At 46.7% G+C, this 14,065-nt stretch overlaps 1 protein-coding gene across 6 annotated transcripts in view; it reads left to right on the forward strand.

The window, feature by feature from the left end:
• The window catches only part of LOC119161452 (STAM-binding protein), a 120,711-nt gene that overhangs the window by 56,560 nt on the left and 50,086 nt on the right, over positions 1 to 14,065 (forward strand). Inside the window, exon 7 of one of the 6 annotated variants that reach the window (XM_075879255.1) lies at positions 1,299 to 1,413. The exons of the other annotated variants lie outside the window; for them this stretch is intronic. Within the exon in view, the coding sequence (XP_075735370.1) occupies positions 1,299 to 1,388 (90 nt within the window). The 3' untranslated portion in view covers positions 1,389 to 1,413. Of the gene's footprint in view, positions 1 to 1,298; positions 1,414 to 14,065 lie in introns of those variants that run through there. 6 annotated transcript variants of the gene reach the window in all.

A 14,065-nucleotide genomic window follows, 5' to 3' on the forward strand; every position in this document is an offset into this window, starting at 1 on the left:
GGCCTCGTCGGCATACTGGGTCCATATCCACACTTTGTAGCCAACTTTATACCGCGTTTCACGTCTTCCCCGGTTGTAGCGGTCGACGTCGAGCCATTGTTGGGGACATATTCTGTATTTTGCTAACTGGTGGGCTTCTTCCACTCTTTGTATAAAGTCGTCCAGATCAGGGGGGTAGTCGTCTTGGTCTATCGGTAACATGGCGTCCAGTGTTGTGGTAACCGCACGACCGTAAACTAATTGAAATGGGGTAACCTTGGTGGTCTCTTGTACGGTGGTGTTGTAGGCAAAGGTGACATATGGTAAAATTTCATCCCAGTTATTGTGCTCGACATCCAGATACATAAATATCATGTCAGCAAGAGTTCTGTTAAGACGCTTTGTTCGACCATTGCTTTGAGGATGATATGCAATTGTTTTTCTGTGAATAGTGTGAGTCATATTGAGGAGACCGTTCATAAGTTCCGCTGTGAAAGCCGATCCACGATTGGTTATTACAACTGTTGGAGCGCCATGCCGGAGAACTATGTTGTGTACAAAAAATTTGGTCACTTCAGCCGCCGTTCCCCTTTCCAAGGAGTCTGTTTCGGCGTATCTCGTTAAGTAATCGTTTGCGACCATGATCCATTTCCTGCCGAATGAAGACGTTGGGAAGGGTCCAAGGAAATCTATTCCAACTTGTTGGAAAGGCGCTTTCGGTGGGTCTGGTAGGTTGTAGAAGGCCCGCGGGTTTAGCACTAGGTGTTGGAAATGTGCTTTCGATGGGTCTGGTAGGTTGTAGAAGGCACGCCGGTTTAGCACTAGGTGTTTTCCGTCTTTGGCATTACGGCATGTCTTAACATAGCGCTGTACTGAAGCTAAAAGCTTGGGCCAATAGTTGTGCAGACTGATTCTTGCAAGTGTTCGAGTCACGCCCAAATGTCCAGACAGGGGCTCATCGAGGTACGTTTGTATTATTTCTTGTCGCATAGTTCTAAAACGACAAGCAGGAACTTTTCGCGGTTGGGCTTAAAGTTTTTTTGTAGAGACCATATTTTCGGAGCCAGAATGACGCGAGGCTTTGGGAAAACATACGCAGAACTTGTACATTGGCTCCTTCCAGGTGTTTGATGGGGGGGGGGGAGCAATTCTTCGTTAGCATGTTGAAATTTGGCTATCTGAGTAGTTTCGACAATACCTATGAATGGAAAGTCCTCGTCTTCTGATAGTGCTGTGTCTACAGGTGCCTGTGACAGACAGCCAGCATCGGTATGCTTCCTCCCAGATCGGTATAACAAGGTTATATCATATTCTTGCAGTCTTGGGCTCCACCTTGCTTGTCATCCGGATGGATTCTTGATGTTTGCCAGCCAGCAAAGGGCATGATGATCGCTGTCTGCCTTGAATGACCTACTATATAGGTAAGGCCAAAATTTACTGATGGCCCAGATAATGGCAAGACATTCTTTTTCTGTGGCCGAATAGTTGGTCTCTGCTTTTTCTTAGAGTCCAGCTGGCATTATTTGTGACTTTTTCTTCGCCATTTTGCCACTGTATTAGAACGCATCCAAGGCCGATGTTACTCGCATCTGTGTGTATTTCTGTGTTAGCCGTCTCGTCAAAATGAAAAAGAATTGGAGACTTTTCGAACTGTTTTCGTAATTCGTTAAAGGCGCTCTGTTGCTCATTTTGCCACTGAAAAGGCTCATCTTCTCTCGTAAGGGCTCTGCGATTTTCGAGAAATATCGGACAAACCGTCTGTAGTATGCACACAGACTTAAAAATCTCCGTACTGACTTTTTGTCTGAGGGTACCGGAAACCTTGTGACGGCAACTGTCTTTTCGGGATTAGGTCGAACGCCTTGGGCGCTGACGACGTGCCCGAGAAATCAAAGTTCTTCGAAGCCGAACTGGCACTTGTCTGGCTTGATAGTCAAGTCTGCCAAACGGATTGCCTCTAACACAGACCAAAAGCGCTTCATGTGCTCCTGAAATGTTGCGGCGAAGATGATCACGTCGTCCAGGTACACTAAGTAACACTGCCACCTCAATCCGGAAAGTACAGTGTCCATCATGCGTTATAACGTTGCCGGCGTGCAACAGAGTTTCAGTTTTCAGTTTCAGTTTATTGCTTTCAAAACAAGATGTTACAACATGAACAATATACAGGCAAGGGTCCCAAAGTAAGAAACTGTAGTGGGACCCTTGGTTAATTACGCATATACAGAGCGTAATGACTAGTAAGCAAAAGAACGGAATATGGAGCAAAATCAAAACAAGTGAGTTAAAGCGTTTACAATGTATCAGTGGAACATGAATAAGCGCATCAAGAGAAAACAATAGGAAGAGCCTTAAATTCAAACAGTTTGTCCAGGGTAATAAATGCAGCCTTCTCGCGATCACAATCATCAACCTCCCTTTGACAGTATCCACTCTTGAGATCTAGTGATGAGAAGAACTTGGCACACCGAAGTCGATCTAACGTGTCGTCGATGCGTGGAAGGGGGTATAGTCACAGCATTCAATTTTCGGTAGTCGACACAAAACCGTAGCGTGTCATCCTTTTTCTTGACAAGCACCACAGCAGATGCCCACGGACTGTTAGAAGGCTGGATAACATCATCTTGAAGCATCTCCTGTACCTGATTCTTACAACTTCCCTTTCCTTTGGTGAAACACGATACGGGTGCTGGCATACTGGCCTGGTTGTCACGTCCGTTATAATCCTGTGTTTCGTTGCCCCGCCGCGGTGGTCTAGTGGCTAAGGTACTCGGCTGCTGACCCGCAGGGCGCGGGTTCGAATCCCGGCTGCGGCGGCTGCATTTCCGATGGAGGCGGAAATGTTGTAGGCCCGTGTGCTCAGATTTGGGTGCACGTTAAAGAACCCCAGGTGGTCTAAATTTCCGGAACCCTCCACTACGGCGTCTCTCATAATCATATAGTGGTTTTGGGACGTTAAACCCCACATATCAATCAATCAATCCTGTGTTTCGTAATCCTCATGCGCCGTACCTTTAAAATATTGAAGAAACAGCTGCTGAATTCCCGTACTAGGTCATATAGCTGTCGAAGTTGAATCACTGAAAGGATAGGATTGACAGATATGACGTCGCAGGCGTCAGATGTTTGTTTCATATTGGTTGGTGTAGTTTCGAGACTGCTTATTTCTGTCACTTCACGGAACTCATCAAGAAAGGCTATGGCTGTTCCCTTTGCCATGTGTTGGAATTCGTTCCCAAAGTTTGCGAGGAGGATGTCTGCGCACCCATTCCGCACCTTGATAATACCTCGTGCCGCACAAACACCTTTCTTCAGGATAACATCCATGTTGCAGTCTGCCACACCTTGATAGTCGCTAAAGGTATCATTTCTGACAAGAACCATTACACTGCTTTGTGGCGGTACCGTTACATTATCATTGACGACCCGTAGTGGAGTGTTGTAGGGCTCCTCTGCTAGTGCTGCTCTTATAGCGTGTTCCGTCGAAAATGACACGCTTGACCTCTGCAAATTAATAATGGCACCATTAGCTTGTAGGAAATTCATTCCGAGCATGACTTCCCTCGAACACAAAAGCAGGACGACAAAGTCACCGACGTAAATGAAGCCCTGTGTCACGGCCCTTGCGGTACATCGGCCGAAAGAGGTTATGAGGTGGCCGCCTGCAGTACGTACTTCAGGTCCATTCCATTTGGTCAGAGCTTTCCTGAGTAATTTCGCTAATTCGTAACTTATCACAGAATAATCTGCACCAGTATCCATCAAAGCATTGAGCTCCAGTCCGTCAATCACCAACGGCAAGTCTGAAGTAATTTTCTTCCTACTGCACTCCTTTACCTGGAAACAGTCCTCATCGTCACGCTCGTATCACAGTGGAGGATCTTCATATCCCAGGTCGCCAGCAGCCTCGCCTCCGTAGGGTGCCCTCTTTAGTTTCCCTGATTTGGGCTAGGCGGACAATGCCTAGACGTGCTTGGGAAGGGACGTGGGCTGGACAATCGGTAGCGCATAGGGGATGGTGAGCGTGGTTGATGACGACGAGGCAGGTCTAAGTTCCGACGTGAGCATAGGTATTCTTCAATCTTGGAAGGTCTTTCGCATTGTCACGGACACGGTGCGTTGATGGCGAATTCCTAAGACCAGCTTGACGATATCGGCAGAATTGGAACAGGGGGCCAGCCTCTTCGCAGTAGAAGCACAAGGGCTTACGTGCGGCATCTCGCCATACATCGCACTTTCGTGGCATTGTCTCTATCGCACGAGGTGATGCCTCTATGATTTCAGGCCGGCTGTGCATTGCCTGCACATAGGTACTTGGTTTCTCGATTGGCGCACAGTGCAGAGCAGGTCGCCTGAGGACCTCGGAGTACGCTGCCGCCCGTCGTGTCGCTGGCACACCACTCCGCGGCTTCCGCATGGCCTGCCGAATTTCTTCTCGAACAACTTCAGCAAGAGGCAGCTCGGGGGTGAGATGAGGTGGCTGCAGTTTCCTTAATTCTTCCCTGACAACAGGCCGGACAAGCTACCTCAATGTGTCAAGATTATCCACGACGCCTAATGAGTAGACTCCTGCTGATGCACCGGCTACATCGCGGTTGTACTGTCGGGCTCTCTGTTGCAGCGTCGTTTCAATGGTTGTTGCTTCCGACCAAAACTCGGCAACAGTACGGGGCGTATTGCAGACGAGTCCCGCGAATAACTCTTGCTTTACCCCGTGCATGAGGTGGCGCACCTTCCTGTCTTTCGTCATGCTGGGATCAGCTCGCCTGAAAAGGCGGGCCATATCTTTGATGTACATCATGAAAGTTTTGTTCGTTTGTTGATTTCGTGTACGAAGAGCTGCTTCCGCCTTTTCCCGGCGATCACTGTTGTCAAACGTACTCAGTAGCTGCCGCCGAAACTCATGCAACAACATAAGAGATGCCTCATGGTTTTTGTACCACACTCACGCAGAGTCGTCCAACACATTGTAGATGTTGCCCAGCTTGCCCTCCTTGTTCCACTGATTTAAATTTCCCACTCTCTCGAAATGCTCTAACCAGTCTTCGGTGTCCTCGTCACCATGAAACACTTTTGGAATGACAGGTTGGCTTACGATGAGTTGTCCCTGCGTAACTTGGCTCATCATAGTGGTGGTGTCACCTGTCTCCGTCGTTGATGTCCTTGACACAGAAGGAAGTGGTCAGAATTCTGGCGATTCTCCTCAGAGCGAGACTCCCCAATCTTTGCGGGCACTGAAGACCAGGATGTCGAGGACTGGCTGTCGTCATACGAAAAAGTCAGTGGACACAATGGGTGGGATGACGCTGCTAAGTTGGGCGCTGTCAATTTTTATCTCACCAATGTGGCCAAGCTGTGGTATATGAACCACGAAACCAGATTCGCCCACTGGTCCGCCTTCAAGGAGGCGATATGTGCCATTTTTGGTCGCCCTGCCTTACGGAAGCTACGCGCTGAACAAGATCTGTGTACACGGGCACAGGAGCCAGGTGAAACTTTCACCTCGTATATAGAAATGTGATCGATCTCTGCCGGTGCGTCGATGCTTCCATGAGCGAGAGTGCAAAGATTCAGCACATTATGAAGGGCGTCGACGATGACGTTTTCTAGATGCTTCTCGTGAAGTCTCCTAGCACTGTGGCCGAAGTAGTGACTTTGTGTCAGAGCTATGATGAATTGTGGAGGCAACGAGCTCAGACACAACGCTCATTCCAGACAATCCAACCAGTGACCGCACTGGACGTCATGACTGACCAGACAAACCTTCTCGCACAAATGAAAGACTTCGTGCGAGAGGAAGTGGCTCGGCAGCTTTCTCTACTGCCTTTTAGTTTATTTGTTTAGTTTATTTGATACCCGCAGCACCATAAGGCATAACAGTGGGGGGAATACAACATGATTACAAGACAGAACACAAGCTCAATTTGCGGCAAGTACAGTACAGCCTATCCAGATAGTAGGAAGTACACTGAATACACAACGTAACGGAGATTGACAAAAATGTACGAAAAATGCCAGCCGGTAACATACAGTAAGACAAAAACAAATACAATATGTATACCGCACAACAAAACACCCGTCATCAACTGAACAATTCACTTGACTCTAACAAAGGAAAAGATGGATCACCACCAACAGCGACAACGATCGCTGAAGGTAATCGATTCCACTGGGAAACCGTTTTAGGGAAAAAAGAATTACTGAACGCTGCTGTCTTACATCGGTACTCCCGCACTTTGTAAATGTGATCGACTCGTCCAGACACCTAATGAGGTGGAAAGATGTAATTGTCACGAGGAATACAAGTTCGAGATAAGTACACATCATGGAAAAGCTTCAGACGCGGCTTAGCCCGGCGTGTGACCAACTGTTCCCATCCTATAGCTTGCTTGCAGCGCGTCATGCTGAAGTTGTGGCTCTTAACAATGTTTCCCAGGACATAACGGGCGCCCATGTTTTGCACTTTTTCCAATTTATCTTTATCGAGGGCAGTGGGTGGGTCCCATACGCTACTCGCATAATCAAGTATCGACCGCACGCATGATTTGTACAGTGATTCCCGCGTGGACTAGGGAAACTCACGCGTGTTTCGCCGCAGGAACCACAGCAATCCACAAGCCTTAGCTGTCGCATAATCAACATGACGGTGCCGACACAAAGTTGGTGTGAAAAATACGCCCAAATACCTGTACTCGGAGACTATTTTTAAGACATTCTTGTTTATAGTATACGAAGGCGAAGCTTCATCCTTCTTTCTAGAAAACTTCATACACATTGTCTTCTCCAAATTAAGGGGAGATGCTACTCGAAAAACGATTTTCTTTAATAAGAGTCTGAATTTAACACAAATTGGCATGCTAATAGAGTTTTTTCTCCTCTTTTCAAATATGTCATTTAATTTCATGTAGATTGCTTGGTTTTCTTTCTGCAGGTCAGATACTGCAAAATTATGGCCAGTGTTACGCAACAATTCTGACCTATAAAAATTTGAGATAAAGCATGCAGATATAGCTGACTATGATCCTTTGGAACTGTAGAGTGCAAGAAACTGTATAAATTTTGTGTGTAAAAAGGTGAAATACAATAATAAAATAGAAAAATTTACTATGGCTCTAGTTGCCAAGGGCTTTCAATGCTATGTAATTTTTGAAAAACATAATCAAGCAGCACTGACAATATGAATAGATACTTGCACTCTATGGGCCTTCATCATGCTATGTGCAAAATTTCATAGAGGTATGACAATTCTAAGTATACGAACTAGCGGCATAAGAAGCACAGGTCACACAAAACTGCAAAAGGAGAAAAACGCATTTGAAAGTTTGAAACCTTTTTTTTTTATCACAGAGTTGTTAGAAATGCATAATCTTTGGCCATAATGTTCAACAGAACTTTGAAAAGCACTGCAAGTTACTAGAACTGTCCTGCAGCATAGGTTGTGCCCTCACGGTCCTTGCGAGCACTCTCTTCTAGCCGTGCCCTTTTCACTCCACGACGACGGTGGGCCCTTGCTTTTGCTGTCAGACGCTCGGATATTCTCTTGATGCGCCTCGCATCGCGGGAATCACTGAAAGTAACTAGATCTCTAGATGGCAGTATGTTGAGCTCTTCCAGGATGTGCTCGAAAGTAGCATGACCCTTGTTGAACCACAGGATTGCCATAGCTGCGGCAGTCTCGACAACCGTTCGGGAGACAAACTTAGTCTTGGGGCAAAGTAGCCAAATTTTGCTGTTCAGGGATTCCGATGCGTTCTGGGTTTTCCCTTTGATGCATCGAGCAAGGAGATTCTCATCCGTTAGCCGCTTATAAATGGGCAAAACAGCCAATCCCTGTGCTTTTGTCAGGAGAGGTGTGTGGCGTGGTGCAGGTTCACCAAGTGCTTCAGCGCGTTGATGTTTGCACCACGACTCTGTTCCTGCAGGGCAAAACTTGTGGTTGCCAGCATTGTCAGTAGAGCATGAGAGGAAGTACGAAGCCCATACTGCAGTGTACATATTCCGTACACTCCCCCTGTTGCTTGTTATGGCAATCTGATAGTATGTTTGGAGCTTCTGAATGGCTGGCTCTTTCATTTTCTGCCCTCGTGGTAATGGCACATGCAGATTCCGTAGCGCGGTGCCAAGTCTCTTGGCCACATGATTAGTGCAGTCTTCTTTTTCTATATTGATAGCACCATAGACTTTTGACTCTGCAACTGCACTATATGCTTTGCTGTCACCGTCACTCAAGAATGTCATGAAATGCAGTGGGGTGTCATAAGTCAATGTTCTCTGCCAAATGCGCATTGCAGCCTCCGTTTTCATAGCGTGGGAGGAACAGTCTGCATTTTTTTCACAGACTGGGCCATGGAATGCCTGCCACACTTCCTCGTCTGGGTCCATATCCTTGTGCCTACTGCATGTCAGGCAGTAATTTGATATGACCTCGAAGTCTAAGCAGAGGCCAGTATCTAAGGAGATAACTGCGCCAATCCCGTTATGGCTTTTGTGGCCCCTCTTCTGCCAAGTGCCTTCGAACATAACAGCCACATCAGTTTCGCTTGCTACTTCTTTTGTCAACTCTCTGGATCGGCACAAGTTTTCACTCACAGCTGCCATGGCAGCGGTGTGCACCTTCTTTGCTGTCGAAAAAAATCCTCGGTGGTGCATTGGCTTTGGGAGTCCAATAATGGAGCAAAATCTCCACAATTGCTCATGCCCAATGCCCACAGCGCGTGCATCCACCACCGCCTTCACATTTACAGCGAAACTATTTCGGGAGCTCCCACTGTCGTACCGTTGGCTCACTCGGCTGCTGCCGTCCGCCGTAACACGCAGTGACGTATAGGAGCACGAAAGAACAGTCGCTGAGCATTCGCTGTTTTCGCAATGAAGTTCGAGGAGCGACGAAAGTCCCTTGCGCTTTTCTGCCGGCTCCCGAACGGCAAGTTTTTGAATACCGCAAGCAGTGGTATTCATCAGTTCTAACAGGAGGTCCCCTTTCAGCCTTGTGCTATGGGACCTCCTTCTGTATATACTACCCCAATGCGTGTATATTTTTTGCGACAAATAAAGAAAGACAAGGGCATGCCGCACCTGCCACAAGTGCCGTCAGCAAGAGGGTGTCGCACAAAACTGTCGTTGCACAAACCTCATCGCGCTGTCTTTCGTCTTTTTCGAAGAAGCCGAGCTTCTTTTCCGAAGCACTGACGAAAGAAAGCACAGCGTCAATCCCTTCATCGCAGCCACTGTTGCTCGCGCACTCGTCGATGCCGCCGTCAGGATCGATGCCGCCGAGAACACACGTAGGCGCGTTCTCGTTCGTCGCCGTCGGTCAGGGCGCTTTACGCCGCCTTCCCTTGAACTTGTGCTTCGTTCGAAACTTCTGCGGTCTCACGCTGCACTTTTTCAAGCTTGTCATCGCGGAAATATGCGTAGACGCGCAGAAAAGCAGACGGACTAAATGCCGATGGCCGCCACCAACACAGCTGACAATGACTCGGTAGCCAATGGCGATGCGGCTTAGGGTGCGCGAGTTTCAGACCGCTCAAACCACGTGATAAAAAGGCCTCATTTTTTATTTTTTTTTTTTGCCCACGTACGAAACTGGCGGTCATCGAAGCTGTAAGAAGAAGGTCGGACGCAACTTTTCCAACCGATCGCGATGGCGGGCGGCACTGCGACGGGGAGCAGCGCGCAGTCAAAGATGGCCAATATCTGTGCAAATTCACGAAATTTTGAGCCACCGCGATGCCTTCATACACATTTTTTTGCATTTTGCGGTTCGAATTTAGTTTTGAAATTTTCACAGATGAAAGAAGAAGGTTTGAAGATTACAATGCAATAAAAATCAGAAATACGAGAAATTTCGCTAAAAACGCAATTTTTCGACTCGCATCTCCCCTTAAGTTGCATTTGCCATTTTTTACACCATGCATTTATCTTGTCCAAGTCGTCTTGAACGGCACCCCGATTACTTTTGCAGTTTATTGCTCTATAAGCGATGCAGTCATCTGCAAACATTCTCATCGACGATTGTACGTCCAGGGTGATGTCATTAATATACATTAAAAACAATAATGGGCCCAGTACTGACCCCTGAGAGACCCCAGACGTCACATTGGTAGTGGATGACTATTCACCGTTCAAGACAACGTGCTGCTGCCTGGAATTTAAGTATTCTGCTATCCAGTTAATAACTTTCGGGTTAATCTTGTATTGGGTCATTTTCTGCAATAATAAATTATGGGGAACCAAATCGAACGCTGTTCTGAAATCTAAAAAAATGCAGTCAATACTGGTTCGGTTGTCCAGTGCGCATGCTACCTCATGAGTAAATTCAGTTAACTGGGTCACACAGGAATGGTCCTTGCGAAAGCCATGTTGGCGTTCATTTAACGTGGAATTGGCTTTTAAATGCTTCATTATTGATGAGTATAAGACATGCTCTAAAATTTTGCAGCAAACAGCTGTTAACAATATAGGACGATAATTTGAAACAATTTCTCGTGGTCCCGATTTGTGAATAGGTACAACAGCAGCCAATTTCCAATCACTAGGTAAGGCACAATCGCGTAAAGATTTTTCGAAGATTATTACTAAATACCGAGCCACTATGTGCGCACAAGATTTCAACAGAGCGTTAGGCAGTCCGTCAGGTCCAGAAGCTTTTGATACATCTAGGCGCTTTTTCAGGGTTTCAACTCCTTGGCTATAAAATACAATATCGTTCATCTGAGTCTCGCCCAGAGAAGGTACAGATAAACGGTGCGCATTTGTTTTCGTACCTGGTACGGAAAAAACAGAGGTAAAATACGAATTAAAGCTCTCAGTTTTTTCAGCAGCACTTTCAATGACAACGCCATTCTGTTCCAGAGCAGGCATTGAAACAGAGTCATTTTTCTTTCTTTTCCCATATTTCCATAGTTCCTTTTTATTTTGCTGAAGTCGTGATTGAAATGACTGAAAATATGCAGTTTTCGTAGCTGTCATAGCAACATTTAGTTGAGATGCAATTTGTTTAAGCTTACGAAAATTTTGAATGGACGGATTGTGCAAATGGTGGTGATAAGCCCTTTTCCGTTTCTGTGCTAAGGCATGTAACTCTTTTGTAAACGATGGCTTGCTTCTTTGATGCCTTTTAGATAGCAGCGAGGACGGCACGTGACGGTCACGTAGTTCCAAAAACTTATCTTTAAAATTTGACCAAAGCTGCTGTACTGAAAGTGATTCTGCAAGTGTCTCGAAGACAACAAAGTAATTGTCAAGCTCGGCCCCAATTTCATCAGTATTTGCCTTCGCATAATTAAATATACGCCGGTTGTTAGTAGCAGTAGTATTTTGATAGCTCATGTTCATTTTACAGACAACAGCTTCGTGGTCACTAATTCCTGGTATGACTACTGTGGACAGAACTTTATCTGGTGCACTTGTGAAAAATAAATCACGAACATGATTTTTCTTGTGGGCTTCAGAACAGTCTGCGTAAATGAAAATAAGCTAACAATACTGGCCATAGCAGTATATAGCCTGCCAGTAATTCCTAAAAAGGCAGGCTGGCTGTGCCAATTAAGATCTGGAAGGTTAAAATCTCCAGCGACAAAAATATAATCAGTTTTAATTATTTCTAATTGGCTCATAAGCTTCGATAATGTTTCTACAGAGGCCTGCGGTGGACGGTAAAAGGAGCACACAGATAACGTTTTACCATACCGAAATCTTATTTGGCACCATACTGCTTTGCATGTACTTTCCCGCACTATAGTTTGACACGACGCATCGCTTTCGTCAACCAGAACAAATACACCCCCACCACGGTTATTCCGATCTTTTCTGAAGCATACAAAGTTGGCTGGGAACACTTCACTGTCAGCTATGCTCTCATCAAGCCACGACTCTGTTCCTATTACGACTAACGGTTTAACAGTTTCTAAGAGGCTACTTAGTTCATTAACCTTATTCTTAATACTGCGCCAATTGATTACAAGAAAAGATATTTTGCCGGGCGGATCCCTGCATGGTCACTTGCTTCGTACGACTTCTTCAGTACTCTCATCATAAACATATTTGGTTTTGTTCAAGTAGAGGGTGTCGTTTTTTATTATAGCCTGTGTGTCATCAGTTTTGTGTTCCTGCGCGAATTCCAAAGCCGTCGCCTTATCGTTCGCCTTTGTGGCGAGAAACCTTCTGATAGGCTGATATGTGTTCCTGCGCGAATTCCAAAGCCGTCGCCTTATCGTTCGCCTTTGAGGCGAGAAATCTTCTGGTAGGCTGATATCAGTTCCTTTTAGATTTTTTGCACTCATCAAAAGCTCTTGTTTTTCTTTGTAAGATGCAAAGTTAGCGATCACAGGCCGATTTTTTCTCGGGATGAATTTGCCAATTCTATACGCTCGTTCAATGAACTGCGGTGTGATTTTGAGCATGCTTGTGCATATGTTTTTGACGTGCTTTTCCGACTCTGACCACGGTTCCTTGCTATTGCTGTCTGCTATGCCGTAGTAAATAAGATTACATCGCCTACTGCGATTTATCTAGGTCGTCTACTTTTGACATCAGAGACTGCATACTGCATTCTTGATGGTCGCACAGCTTTTTACATTCATCTACTGCTGCTTCTACTTTCGGAAATCCAGCAACTGCAGATTCCAAGGACGACATGTGCTTCGTCAAGTCTTCTAGAGCAGCTTTTTGTGCTGTTTGGTTTCTTTCGATGTTATTAAGCTGTATCTTACTTTCACTTTGTCCGTCCAAAATTTTCTGCAGTGTTGCCGCATCAGGCCCCAGGTTCATTTCAATATCTCCACACAACAAGAGCAAAAGTAAATAAAAACTCCATCGCTTCAACAACAGGAGCCGCCGTTTCGTGCGACAATGTACAATAGAGTGCGACCTTACACTGTCATACAACGCTTGGGGTGGAACTGGCAAGAGGAAAAGAACGAACTTCTCATGGTGTGGTAAGTGACTAACCTGCATGAGCAGCAAAAATTGCGTGACCGGCTGATCCATCGATGTGCCGGTTCCACGCCCAGTTTGTAGTCTGTCGCTTGCTCCCTTATGTACGATGTAGTTGCAACAGGCCGCCTCCGGATCATTCTATTGTTTGCAGACTGGTATTAGACACTGACTAAAATCAGAGGCTGCGCAGGTCTCCATGTATCCTCGGTCGTTGGTAGATTCAACGTTGAAACTTGAAGAATCCTGATTCCCCGAAGAATCCTGGTTCCCTTGACTGTAAATAAGTGGGTGCTCCGACGTTGCAACGCAGATAGCCTGCATGAACAGCAAAAATTGCGTGACCGGCTGATCCATCGATGTGCCGGTTCCACGCTGTTGCTCAACACCAGGAGCTCTCACAGCAACAGCCACTGCGGCACCCACCATCATTGGCTCCCATGCTCTGACATGTGGTCTAGGAGCAGATTTTCGAGGCTATGTCAGTGCCCTTGCAGCAGCCCCCGTCACCGCGCCTCTTACTTACGCTGAGGCACTAAAGCGGCCGCAGCTACACTAGCCCCCGCCGTTCCAGGGACGGCCGCATACCTCAGCCCCGACTTAGCCGTCCGCCGCCTGGGCTCCTCCCATTGCTACCGCAGCCTCAACTCACCCGTCTGCCGCATGGGCTGCTCCCTTCGTTGCCAATACTTGGAGAACGCGCGATAACCGGCCCACCTGTTTTGCGTGCGGCGGTCCTGGTCATATCGCCCGATACTGCCATCGCCGCGTGCCGGGATACACAGACACCCGGACACAAAACAGCTTCATGGACCTTCTTTCATCTCGTCTGGAAAATTCGGATCATCAGTCAAGCTTGTCCTCACGGAAATGTCAGCGTACTATGTCTGGTCGCTCACCTTCACCCCGTTGTCGCTCTCTGTCACCCATGCGTTGTCGACCAGCTCCTGAACAAAAGGGAAACTTAACCACCGCAGTTCAGGAAGCAAGAACTGCGCTCTCGAAATGCTCAAGTCCTCGGACATTGCCGTTGAATATTGTCAAAGTTTTTGTGGAAGGTACTGGAGCATATGCTCTAGTTGATACCGGTGCTGCCGTTTCCATGATAGACGCTAAACTTTGCTGCAAGCTCCGAAAAGTGACTACGCCT

This window comes from Rhipicephalus microplus, chromosome X (assembly GCF_043290135.1).
Source record: "Rhipicephalus microplus isolate Deutch F79 chromosome X, USDA_Rmic, whole genome shotgun sequence".
Classification (NCBI taxonomy): domain Eukaryota; kingdom Metazoa; phylum Arthropoda; class Arachnida; order Ixodida; family Ixodidae; genus Rhipicephalus; species Rhipicephalus microplus.